This window comes from Rattus norvegicus, chromosome 14, assembly GCF_021556685.1.
Source record: "Rattus norvegicus strain SHRSP/BbbUtx chromosome 14, alternate assembly SHRSP_T2T, whole genome shotgun sequence".
Classification (NCBI taxonomy): Eukaryota; Metazoa; Chordata; class Mammalia; order Rodentia; family Muridae; genus Rattus; species Rattus norvegicus.
The window spans coordinates 7,077,142-7,090,575 of NC_141547.1; the positions used below are offsets into that span (position 1 = coordinate 7,077,142).

Below are 13,434 nucleotides of genomic sequence, written 5' to 3' on the forward strand. Positions count from 1 at the left end.
CATCATAACATTTGCGAGGATTTTTTTCATTTAAGTCTTTAAGACCTATTGTTAATTTGGCCTGGAGACACAAGTCTGTAAGTCCAGCTACTTAGAAAGCTGAGGCAGAAGGATTACAGGTTCAAGGCCTTCCTGAGTTACAGGGTAAATTCAAAGTCAATCTGGGTAACTTAGGACACTGCATTTCAAATTACATGTGTGTTCATATGTATATGTGTGTATGTGTGCACATGTGTATGTGTGTGTGTGACAGAGAGAGAGAGAGAGAGAGAGAGAGGAGGAGGAGGGAAGAGGAGGAGGAGGAGGAGGAGGAGGAGGAGGAGGAGGAGGAGGAAGAGGAATGTAGAGAGCAAGATGGACTGAGTGACCTAGGAATTTAGCTCAGTGGTAGAACACTTGCCTATGTGTTCAATTAAAAAGTTAAAACCCTATTGTAGACCTCACAAGAATGTTTAAATGTCATTAACCCTTCATTCTTTTAAATGGGAGTACAATTCTGAGCTGAGATAATTAATTAGTGTGGTAGAGAATAGGCCTGGCCCACTCTGCAAGATACTGAAGAAGAAACACAATGAATACTCTTACCCAGCTGTTAAACCTATGAACCATAACAATAGCCAGAAGAGCAAGTGAGTTCTCTGCTTGCTCCCTAATGACTTATTTCCATCATAGACAATGCCGGGAGAAATCACGTAGTTTGGATCCCTTCCAGTGAACTGTCTAGTCCTTCCAATGTCTTGTCAGAGAAGCATCTTGGAAATCGGACACTGGCTCTTACCCATAGTTCAGTGATAGTCAACGTAATTCTCCCCATCAGGGTTTTCATGTTGGATGTCCCATGTTCTACTGTTTGCATATTAACATGGTCCTTCCTCTAAATTTGGTAAATGACTCTACACTCAAAACGATGTGTTAGTCTGAATGTCACATGGTGTGAAGCAAGCTATGCAACCAGAAGGAGCTCTGGAGAGTGACGTAAGAAAGGACACACAGCCCCAACGAACATCTGGGAATGAGTTCCACATTCCCCACAGATTGGTCAGGACAAATCACGGACAGATCTGTGCCACTGTTAGACCACCAGCATGAAGCACTCTCATTCACTGACCCAGACAGAGGTCTTTGGTCCAGACTCCATGAACCTGGACATTCCTAGAGTTAAATCACGCCAACATTTCCACATAGGGCAAACTACATCCTAAACGTTCTCTTCTTCATGCTAAAAAAAAAATAGAGCTAATAATTTTATAATCATAATATAATATAAAGTCAGTGTTATTTGAAGTATTTCACTGGATAGTAAATAGCATAAATATTTGTAGACGAGGGACTACCCCAATTGTTATTGGAGAGACATCATCCATTGGAACCGTTGCATAGACCCAGATCCAAACACTAGACGGAGACAAGGGAACCCCAACGAAGGAGGGAAGGTTTGCAGGAGTCAGAGGTGTCCAAGGCACCACAAGAACACAGCTCACAGAATCAACTAAGCAGGGCTCCCTTGTAGGAGCCACAGAGACTGAACCGACACTCGGGGAGCATGCATGGGTCTAAGCTAGGTTCTTTGCATGTGTGTTATGGTTGCATAGCTAGTTGTTCTTGTGGAATTTCTTACAGCACAAGGAGGGTGCTGCCTCTGATTCTTTTGCCTGCCTTTCCTCACACTGGGTTGCCTCGTTGCTTAATATGAGGGTGTGTGCCTAGTCTTACTGTAACACGTTATTCTGTGTTCTATTGGGATCCTTGAGAGGCCTGGTCTTTTTTTCTGAAGAGAAACAGAGAGAGTGGATCAGGGGAAAAGGGGAGGTGGAAAACTGCTATTGGGATGCAACATACAAGAGAAGAATAAAACACAAATAAAAATAGAACAGATAAGAGATGACTATGAGGTTTTACTGATAATGTAATTTTTGAGATATTCACACATGAATATTGTATTTGTAGTATCCTGGTCCCTCCTCCCAAGTACGTGAGCTACTCTTCTGGAAATTGCATGCATAAAATATCACATCAGAGTAAGACCTGCCTAACTGCAATACCAGTTGATGTGACAATGTGGAGGAGGAAACTCCATGAGGTCCCACTCCCAGATGAAGAGCTATAGGTGGTCACCACCTGAGAGAGGTAGAAACAGTTTTTTCAAGGAGAAACTTCCATATAGCGTGTCCAGTCTCAAGTGGTCATCATCCCTAAACATATGTACATACAAGCAGTACCAATAGGTGTGTATACATATATGTGTGTGTGTGTGTATAAAGATAGATAGATAAATAAAATAGCTATATAAACAATGAGCATTTTATAAGACAGTAACGTAAGTCATAACTCTGGCAAATACTCAAAAGTTAGTAGCAATCTCAAATAAATGACTGGGGTTTAAAGCATGAACTTACAGTGTTTTGTGTAATTGAATTACAGGGATGAGAATCCTGTGAAATTATCATGCTTTGTGAACATGACACACTAAAACCGAGTTCTGATTCAAATTCCTAGTTAGGACCTTGAACTTTGAACTTTGAACTCAAGAGGAAGTGGCCTCAGGGACATGCTATTACTTCTCTCATTTCTATGTCCCATTCTGTGGACAAAGGATGTGGGAAGGCCACAGTAATGAGGCCTCTCTTTGTTGATAAGCAATGACTGTGGCTGGGAAAACTCAAGATCGATTCCTTTCTTTCTTTCTTTCTTTTCATTTCTTTTCTTTCTTTCTTTCTAGTTATAGTCTTGAAACTTGTGGCCAAGAACACAAGGAAATAAATGACCACTAAGGAACCACAGAGAACATAGAAACTATCCCCCGAGGAGTGTGGCTATGTATGGAGTGTCCCTTAAAAATATAGATTTTCAACTTATTCCCAAGGGGAAAAATGAAGAGCTGCCTTGGCTATGAGCTCTGTCCCCTAATAATAGATAATACTATTTTCTCATGAAGTAAGTTTGCCTGAGGGATTCAGACATTCTGTCCCTTCAAAATTAACATTAGACCACTGTAATTTGCCCCGGAGTCTCAATTAGCTAGTTCGTCATGTCCAAATGTAAGCAAACCATGGAGGAGAAGGAGACAAGATGCCTGTGAAGAGATACCGTGGGGAGACGGAGACCCCTCAGTCCCCTTCAACTGTAGGGATCCCTGAGGACTTTTTTCTCCTACTTACCAAGGGCTTGGTTTCGTCTTCGTCTTTGAAGTAATGAAGCTGGTCCCCCTTGAGCACAAACCAGCGTGTATGCCAAGTCTTGACAAAGCCTCCTTGCTTCCTCAGCCACCCACACTTGGTGGCATTCTGCCGCCCTTGGCTGTGGGGATTCTCTGTGGAGTCACAATTTTCCTCCATTCTCAAGCTGATGGATTTCCCTATGTAGAAACAAAAGGAAAGAAAAAGGATAAGGTGTTCTGTCGCCACTGTTCTTAAGGAGAGAGGGGGGAGAGGAGGAGAGGGGGAGGGGAAAGAGAGAGAGAGAGAGAGAGAGAGAGAGAGAGAGAGAGAGGAAGAAGAGAGAAGGAGGAGGAAGAAAGGAGAGAGAAGAAAAAAGAAAATGAAGGGAGGGAGAGAGAGAGAGAGAGAGAGAGAGAGAGAGAGAGAGAGAGAGAGAGTGTGTGTGTGTGTGTCACAGAGAGTCACAGGAGGGCTGAAACATGCATATTGATTCACTGACTGGACGTCTAGAGGCTGGCCACATACCTGCCAAGGGTATGCCCAAAGGGAGAGAGCGTGCTGTACTTGCCTGCCTTCTTAAGGGAGCTGGGGGCTAAGAACCCTTTCCTCCTGAGTAGAGCTGCAGAGTGGGAAATTTCTGGAGGATCCAGCAATGAAAACCGAGCAATCAGCACCTAGGCCCATGAGCCTGCTGTGCAGTGCTGAGGCCCTGCGTGTGCAGGCCTGGCTTGTGGTTACCTGAGCAAGCACAATTCCCACACATGTTAAAGCTTAGGGCGACTATTTTTAAGACCTCACTGGAAGACGCTTGTTTTGCACATGTGGAAATCTCTTAAGATGATATTCTCTGCCTCCTCCAGAGTTTCAACCAGAGGGTTTCCTCTGCCGAGGAGCTGTGCAGCTGAGGACGCTTAGGAGCAACAAGAAAACAAAACAAACAAAAAATAGGAAATCTAAAAGGAACCTTCATGGTTAATTTCCTTTCCCCAACAGGCTCCCTCAATTGCAGGAATGGGGGACTATGGTCAACATCCAGGGTACACTGAGCATTATTTCAGACTGTGTACAAAGGAGAAAAAGGGTATCCACTCGACAGAGAGCGAAAACAAGCCATGGGCACCCAGAATCAGCAGCAGTTTTAGGAAGGCAGAAGAAATACAAGAGTGGGCAGGAGGTGGGCAGGAGGGAGGTGGGCAGGAGGTGGGCTTTTGGCTACAAGCATTTGTTCATGGAAATAGACCCTAGTAAATCCAGTAAATGTGGTGAAAAATTAATACATACAGCATATATATATACATCATATATGTGATATGTATATGATATACATGCCATACATATATCATACACACACACACACACATATATATATATATACATATATATATATATATATATATATATATATATATATATATATATATATATATATAAAGCTTCCTCCAGTCCCTTGCTAGTCTTTATTTCTAAGCATTTATTCAGGTAGTGGTGGGAAGTGTTAGCTCATCCCTGGTCTTCATATGAGGGTACAAGCAGAGAATCAACTCTTGGAACACAATCTATTCTTACTAAGGTATTTCCATGTTGCCTTTATTTTGATAATTCTGAGTTGTACTCAAAGATGAGAGCATCCTCATTCATTTTCACTACTCACTCTTCATCCGTCTGTTCTGTCCAGTGACAAGTCACATGGTGTTTGGGCCAGCCCTGCTCATCTGTGTCTCTTCCCTGGAGGTGACAGCTCCGACAGCCCTTAGCTGGGGTCCTTGAACTCCTTTGGGGTAATTCTTCCACTTAGTCGCAGCAGTGGTTTTGCCCCTGGGCTCTAATCTCTTTATTTGGGTCACTTTGGACATCTTCTAGCAGGCATCCTGATACCCCCAACCTTTCCTTCAGTCTCTCCTTCAAGCTACTGCATACTTTGGTTGGCTCGCTGGCGTAGTCTCGTGCTGTGTCTACAAGTACCCTTTCTATGGTGGAATTCCACAGTTGCTACCTTCTCCCTTCTGGGGTGCATACTGAAACCTTCCCCTCCAAGGGGCATTCCCATGGCAGAGACAGCTGACAGAGAGAACATTCTCTCCCTGTGTGTGCATGATTGGATCATGCCTGGTGTGTGATGTGAGTTCGTTATTCCCGGAGGGCAGGAACTTGCAACTCTTTTTCTTCCATAGCTCTTGACCTAGTGTAATGAGGCAGGCGAGCTCCATTCTACTTGAACTCTCTCCCACGTGTACGTGTGTGTGTGTGTGTGTGTGTGTGTGTGTGTGTGTGTGTAATTTAAAAAATAAGTATGTTCATTTATACCACTGTAAATTTTGTCTGCTGGTATTTAAATTACTGCAACATATACAATTTATTTCTTCACCATTCTGTTTTTTCTTTGACTGAACAACTTGTAAATTTAAATAAGACCATAAAATAAGCATTCCAACACACACACACACACACACACACACACACCTACAATGTATTACAGCCAAACAAATTCTTTCTTTGGGGCTCTTTTTAGGTTCCCTCTCAAATTCATGCATTTTATTAACTTAAAAAAATATTGCATCTAAAGATTTCCAAGGTAATTAGCAAGCTCCCATCAATAATAAGGAAATACATGCAGCCAATTCCCTTTTCCTTCCTACTCTTTCTGACTTAGTGGAAAACGTGTGCCTGTGTCAAGACACAGTTTATGACCCTTCGTGCATCAGTTGCTTCTAAGTTTGCCTAAGCCAGGGCGAGTGCAGGGCCCACTGAACCCCTGGAAAAGCTGTAGCACGATTTCATAATACGTCATCTCAACAATGCTAATTATATTATTCAAACAAATGAAAATGATTTATTATAAACCTGGGGGGAAGGACGCCGTGCCTGCTGCTGTGTGGAAGAAAAACAAAATGCAACAAAACAAACTCGAGTCCTACAAAACTAACCAAGGTGTTTGTGGAGAAGTAGAGACATCTGGAGAAAAAGAATCAAGTCCTTTCTCCATCTTAAAATAAAGAGGAGGAGCCAGGTCATTTCTGTCTTGGGTCCCCCCAGTCCCTACAGTGTGTCATCATCGCTACAATTCTGTCCCTGTGAATTATCAGGTATCTGACCATGCTCCATACCTAGTGAACCATCCATCAGTCAATGTTTGATGCTGTGATCCACCTTGCGTTAGGGTCTTACGCCAGGTGCCTCAGGGTCTCCTCCCAGAACCCCATGATCTCAAAGCTGATCATGGTACATGACGCATTGATAACAAAACTGATCACTGATACCCAATCCTTCCTCAAATCCAAATATCAAATATCTGCAAACTCGAAGGAGCAGAGGCCCCATATCCTTCTAATTTGTCTACTGAGTTTCAGTCATCCTCTGCTGAGAAGACAGTTCTCACACGGCTGGAATTGTTTGCTTCTATTGCAAATCAACGCAGACACGTGCTCGCCAAACTTCATCCTTCCAAAAGCTGAGGAAAGCTGTGAGACATTTACATCAGGTAGGGACTCTACAGCTAAAACTTTTTTTTTCTTTTTCTTTTTTTCGGAGCTGGGGACCGAACCCAGGGCCTTGCATTTGCTAGGCAAGCGCTCTACCACTGAGCTAAATCCCCAACCCTACAGCTAAAACTTTTATCGACTTCGCACTATATGTGTTCTACAATCCAGTTTTCTCATGGTCCACAGGCTTTGAGACTACCAGGCTCCTATTAACTCGAACCTGATGTCCACTAACTCTTCCAATCCAACACATACACACCACACCACACACACACACACACACACACACACACACACACACACACACACACCACATACACACAAACACCACATACATACAGACACATATCACATACACACACACACCACATACACACAAACACCACATACATACAGACACATATCACATACACACACACACCACATACACACAAACACCACATACATACACACACATATCACATACACACACATCACATACACACACACCATACACACCACACACACACCATACACACCACACACACACCATACACACCACACACACCCACACACTACATACACACACCAAACACACACACACACACACACACCACATCCAACACACACACCACATACACACACACCACATACACACAACACACACACACCCCACATATACATTCACACACACACCACACACATACACACACACACCACATACACACACATACACCACACCCACACACCTACCTACCACACATACATACACATACACACACACCAACACACACACAACCACACACACACTAACCACAGCAGATTTTTGTTTGTTTTTTGTTGTTATTTTTTTGTTTGTTTGTTTGGAACCTCTCAAGTTCCTTTATGCCTGCAGTCTTCACTTACATTAACCTGTCTCCAGATTTCTGCCTTTGGCTCTTCCCACAGCCTTTCACCTGAATCTCAGTCTAAACTCCACCTCTTCCAGTGGCTGCCTAGAATGACTACGAATTAGTTCAGCTCTTCATGTTCTCAGTCACCCAACAATGACCCCTCACCTGGCTTCTAAGCAGTTCCCTGAATTGCTAATTATTTCATGGATTTTTTTGTCTGTTTTCCTTACATGAGTTTTGTTTATTTGATTTTTTTCATTGTCTTTTTAACCCTGAATCCCAAAGGAACTATATGCTTCATGAGGTCAAGGCCCTGGCTTTGCTGACCTCAGCATCCCAGTGCCTTTCACAGTGCATACTAGGTCCTCCCTCAGTACACATCTTCTGAATGGAGGGAAGGTGCTACTTGTCCTAGCTTTGTTTTTATTGCTGTGATAAAAAAAAGAAAGGAAGGAAGGAAGGAAAGAAGGAAGGAAGGAAGGAAGGAAGGAAGGAAGAAAAAAGAAATATACACTGACCAGAAGCAACTTGCATGCTGGGGCTTAAGCTTTATGTCCCTACCACAAGAGGTTGCTGAAGGAAGTCAGGGCAGGAACCCAAGGCAGAAGCTTGGAGGCAGGAACTGAGGCAGAGGCTATGCAGGAACATTGTTCACTGGTTTGCTCAGCCTGCTTCCTTATACAACCCAAGAGCACTGCTCTGTGCCAGCACTGTCCAGAGTGAGCTAGGTTCTCCCACAGCTATCACCAATCATAAAGTGCCCCACAGGCTTCTCTATGGCAGCATCACCTCAACTGAGTTTCCTTCTTCCCACCTGACTCTCTCACTTAGGTCAAAATGACGAAAACAAAAAACCCTAAACTAGCACAATGTGTAACAATGTAACAATCACAACAGACTTTCTACAAAAGTAACTCTGGCTGCTTGTTCTTTTTCTATTAAATCCCTTAGCGGTAGTTGTACACTTTAGGAGCTTGCCCCCCCCCACCCCCACCCCCGGCATGGGAGATTTCAGTTAGCATTCAGACACACCACACACTTCAATAACCTTGAATGCCCTTTAAAAACATAACAATAACAGCAAGAGCAACAGACTTCAGATAAAACATGACCCTGAAAATCTCACTTTCTAGCCTTGGTAGTAAATGCATGTACCCGGCCTGTCTAGCATCAGACCTCTAGCATCTATGTTCCTGTCCTCAGGGCACAACTGGATGTCCACTGGGCAGATCCTTTCCTTCACAGTCAGGATGTTGCAGCTGAGAGCGGCCTGAGGTGACCAAACAGAACCACCAACTGATCGACATCACACGGAAAGTGCTCCAACGACGTGGCTACCACTGATTCCCAGCTAAAGCAGAAAACAGAACTGACAACTTAGCTGGCATTTCCCTGTCACTCTTGGGAACAGCCCTGATGATGGCTGCCCTGTCGCGTCCTACCTGACGATGCTCCATCATTTAATTACCTTAATCATTTTATCAATAACTGTCCATTATTGCCCGGTGGCTGACGATTTTGTATCTACTAATATAGTGATTCTTTGGTAAGCAGAGGAACTAGGATCACATAGTGTGATCAAAAGGGAATTCATTCTCCTAACAGAATTCCCCAGACTCAGAGCACAGGTGCACGCGAGTGTGCGCGCACGCGCGCGCGCGCGCGCGCGCACACACACACACACACACACACATACAGGGACTTAAACTGGTGACTTCATTCCAACAGAGGATACATTTACAAAACTGCATATAAATAGGATGCCAGATGCCACAGAGTTGCAATATATCCCAGTTTAGTCACAGATTCAATGGCGCATGTCCAGGAAATAGAAGGAGAGACGCAAGGAAGGAACAGAAGTAGGGGAGAAGGAGAGAGAGAATAATTGGGAAGCACCAGCAATCCCACAGGGACAGCCTGCTCTCCACTCTGTACTTGAGGGCAGCAGCCGCGTGAAGTGCAGGCTGCAGCCTCTGAGGCGTGGCCAGGCTGTAAAGAGATGGCTGGCTCACAGCGCAAGTGGGAGCTCCGGAATCTGAATGTCCAGGATCCCAAGCCTCATGATCCTCAGCAGAAACGAATGACTCCTGTGGGCCAGACAGTCCATGGCCTCTCCTGGGAGAAAGTGAAAATTGCCAATGTTGGAAAAACACTGCAATTAGCAAAGTGTTTTGGGGGGGAGGGGCTTTCCAGAGTAGTTTTGGTCGCATCCAACTCTCCCCGTTGTCAGAGATGGGGAAGGCATCGTAACCACACTTCTTGTGCAAAGGCACACAGTAGGAGATCACGGATAACCAATATTTAACTCCGCTGTCTTGGTTGCTAAAAAACAACGGAAGCAGAACTCACTGTGTTTTGTGGGTGTTGGTAACATGCTCTTTTGTCAAGCATCTTACTGATATTTTAACAGCTGCATTTCCAGTCCAACACACAGCCCACCTGTACAGTTCACACTATAAAAACATACTCGCAAAACTAGAAATAATCTACAGGACCCAGGCATGCCTTTGTGGATGGATACACTCGAGCAAAGGGCTTGTGAGACTTGGTGGTCCCTAGAACTCTGAGGGAGTAGCTGGGATTTAAACCAAGACTATAGTGCTCTACGGTAGCTTGTGAGCAGACAGCCCCAAGTGTACCAGCCTCGCCCAAATGTCTGAATGTCACATGGTCATGGCTTTTCGCCACTTCCCCTTAGAGCGTGGTCTTCGCTAAGGAAATCTTCTAGAACATTCTCCATGGTCTTACACGTTAGCCAGTGGCTAATCATGAAGGAATAGTAAGCTAGCCTCTTTGCGTCTAGGTGGCTCAAGCGTACATAAAGGGGGAGGTTTGGCTGTGTTGCATCTTCAGGAGAAGAGGAGGGGACAGGCTCGTCTGAAGAGATCTGTGGTTTGTTTTGTCCTTCTACTGAACTTGGGAGGTGTCCATCTTGTAACAGGTGAGCCATGACTGGAATTACAGCACACAGTGTTGTACAGTAAACCAAAGCTTCCCCACTACATCAGGCCAAAGCTGGTTTATCGTTAACTCCACTGCCCTTCCCTCCCCTGCTTCCTTAGCCCTCCTTCCTGTGAGAGCCCTCCCTAGAAACCGCTTGGCTGTTGATCAGCTCAGACTCTAGATTCAAGCGCTGCAGCTCTTAGCACCCTCGCTTCCGGTTCTACTCTCCTTCCCGGCCACAGTTGTTCAACACAGATGTCACTGCCCATCCTAGGAAGGCTTGCTATAGTTTCCTGCCTCTCTCCATGACCTAGCCAAGCTATCCGACTGCTCAGTTTCTTAGGGATACCAGGAACAAGAGGGTGAACTGCCAGTATAACCTCAGGAGCCATGAAAGGTCAGCTGAAAACAAAGGCAAGACAGAAATAGGCTACCAAGGAGTGCATGTGCGAATGGGAACAGAGCCATGAGTGCCAGGAGACAGAACAGCCAGAGCGAGAGGAGGTGCCTCCATTAGCAGTCTTTGCCTTTGGAGGACAGACAGATAGCATCTCTCAATACTTGGGGTGGGAGTGTGCTGGAAATTCAGCTCAGGTATGACAGTATGAGGAGGTGGGGGATCCCTTCAGAGGAGGTATTTAGGTCACTGGGATTCACTGTTATCCTCGGAAAGAGCTAATGTAGCTATCCCTGGATAATTCTAAAGACAGCAGGTTTCTATTGCTAGAGAAGGTCATGCCAATGAGTCTCTCAGCTTCCTGTCTGGCCGGATCTTGTTTGCTCCTCTCTGAATGCGCTCCTACAGTTGTGAGGCCTTCCCACATGAGGTCCTGGCCAGAGATCCATGAGGCTGCTCACCTCAGACTTCTAGCCTCTGTCAACAGGAATTAACAAAATTCTCCCTTATAAATAATCTAGGCTCGGGAATTTTGCTTTAGAAATAGAAAGCAAGGTAGTATAATGTGATTATAGTTTTCCCTAAATAGAACGTCCTCCCCACAACCCCCTTTTACACATACACAGATACACACACACACACAGACACACACACACACACACACACACACGCACACACACACATACACACACACACATACACACTCATATGAAGATAGAGCAACACCTTAGATTTTTAGACTTTACAACCCCAGACCTCTCACATCTCTTCCTAAATTATTATACTGGCTTTCTGTCTGCTCACAGAGTCCATTCCTACTGCAACAGCGTTATACATTCAATCCTTGACAGCAGGATTTCCTTTTAGAAGACAGATCGGGTCATGACATTATAGTGCTTGTGCTTTTTCAATAATTGCTCATTTGCACTCAGAGTTAAATCTAAAACATCTGGCCTGGCATAGAAAGGTCAGTATGATTCCCACCCGCCTTTCCCAAATGCTGCACGATGGCTTTGAATGGCCAGTTCCAACCCCTCTCCTCCTCCTCCCCCTCCTCCGCCTCCTCCCCTCCTCTTCCTCCTCCTCCCCCTCTTCTTGCTCCTCCTCCTTCTCCTTTGAGTTTCCATTCAAATGTGATCTTTTCCCCCTCCTCCTCCCCCTCCTGCTCCCCCTCCTCCTCCTCCTCCTCCCTCTCCCTTCCCCTCTCTCTCCTCCTCCTCCTCCTGTCCCTCTGAGTTTCCACTCAGTTGTGACCTTACAAGCCCTTAGCATCCATCCGCTTGGGTGTGTTGCTCTTATCCCACACTCCTTGTCCACAGTACCCCAGCTCCGTGCCCTATTTCACCTTTCCTAGTTTTGTCTTTGTCTCACTTGTTTATGTGTCTCCTGCCCATGTCAGCACCCAGTGTTGCTTTGTTCCTAGTCGGTTATGCATGCCAAATATAAGCAAAATATCCACACACATAACGTTTAAAAAATAAATAAATAAATAAATAAATAAATAAATAAATAAATAAATAAATGTCGAGAGCCCACACAGGAGTCCAGAACCGCCTGAAACTGCCAGGTACCTAATGCAATGACACCACACCAGAGTCTCCTGTCTACCTGATCCAAGTGCAGTGGGTTAAAGAGAAACCGGCTTTTAGACATTATTGAGAAAAAAAGTAAATAAATAACTACGTTTTTGCTTAATGCAATCTTCTGTAATCATTCTTAACCATAAACTGTCCCCAAGAACATCTATCCATGAAGAAAACAAGGAGACTGCAGTACAGGTAAGGATGAGAAGTTTGAAGTAGGCGTCAATGGGGCACACCCTAGGACTCCAACATAGAAATACGCTAAATCCACAGATCACTTCCCAAGGAAACATACAGAAAACGGTCCTGTTGCTTCGTTATTTGAAATTAAATTGTTTAAAATGTCAGACAGTGGATATATATATCCAATCTACATCTTGTGTTGTAATCTTCACATTGTCTATAATTATTTTCCTCGGATATAAAATGACTTAATCATCTGGAAATTATAAAAACATAAACTCTTTAGAATTTCCTTTATTTTTGTTCAGTCCTGGATATTTTGTGTTGTATGTTTAATATTTCGGGAGAGATCATGCTTCCTTGTATGGAGGTTTTAGTCAATTACTGAGGAAGGTATTTTGATCCATATTTAGAAGTAGTCTCTACCTTCCCATCACCACCGGAGGAATTCGTGAACAGGACCCTTAAATTTCTCACAGCTGAGAACCTCAGTAGAAAGGAAATCAAATCAAAATGAAGGCTTTACTGATGATGATGGGGCTAAGAAAGTGTCGACAGATACATGGTGGGTGTCCTTCAATCCTTTCAGCTCTTGACAGGCATTACAATCACCTGGGTGAGTTCCCCGATGTCCCCTCAACACAGAAATCTTGAAGAAAGAAAAAGTAAGTGTGAGTTGAATGTTTCTCCCTTCATATTAATTAAACTGACATGACTAGACTCTTCAAATAACACCAGACATTTGATCTTATAAACATGTCAACATAGACGCTCCTGCATTCTCCTATACCTCTCCTCCAGCCATCTTTTGTTTTGAAA

General features: G+C 44.3%; 1 protein-coding gene across 2 annotated transcripts in view; it reads right to left on the reverse strand.

Moving 5' to 3' along the window:
- Arhgap24 (Rho GTPase activating protein 24) overlaps positions 1-13,434 on the reverse strand; it is a 629,479-nt gene that overhangs the window by 316,899 nt on the left and 299,146 nt on the right. For both annotated transcript variants that reach the window (NM_001393820.1, XM_087582828.1), the window contains 1 exon segment: positions 3,159-3,355. In NM_001393820.1, coding sequence (NP_001380749.1) covers positions 3,159-3,335 — 177 coding nt within the window. In that variant the 5' untranslated portion in view covers positions 3,336-3,355.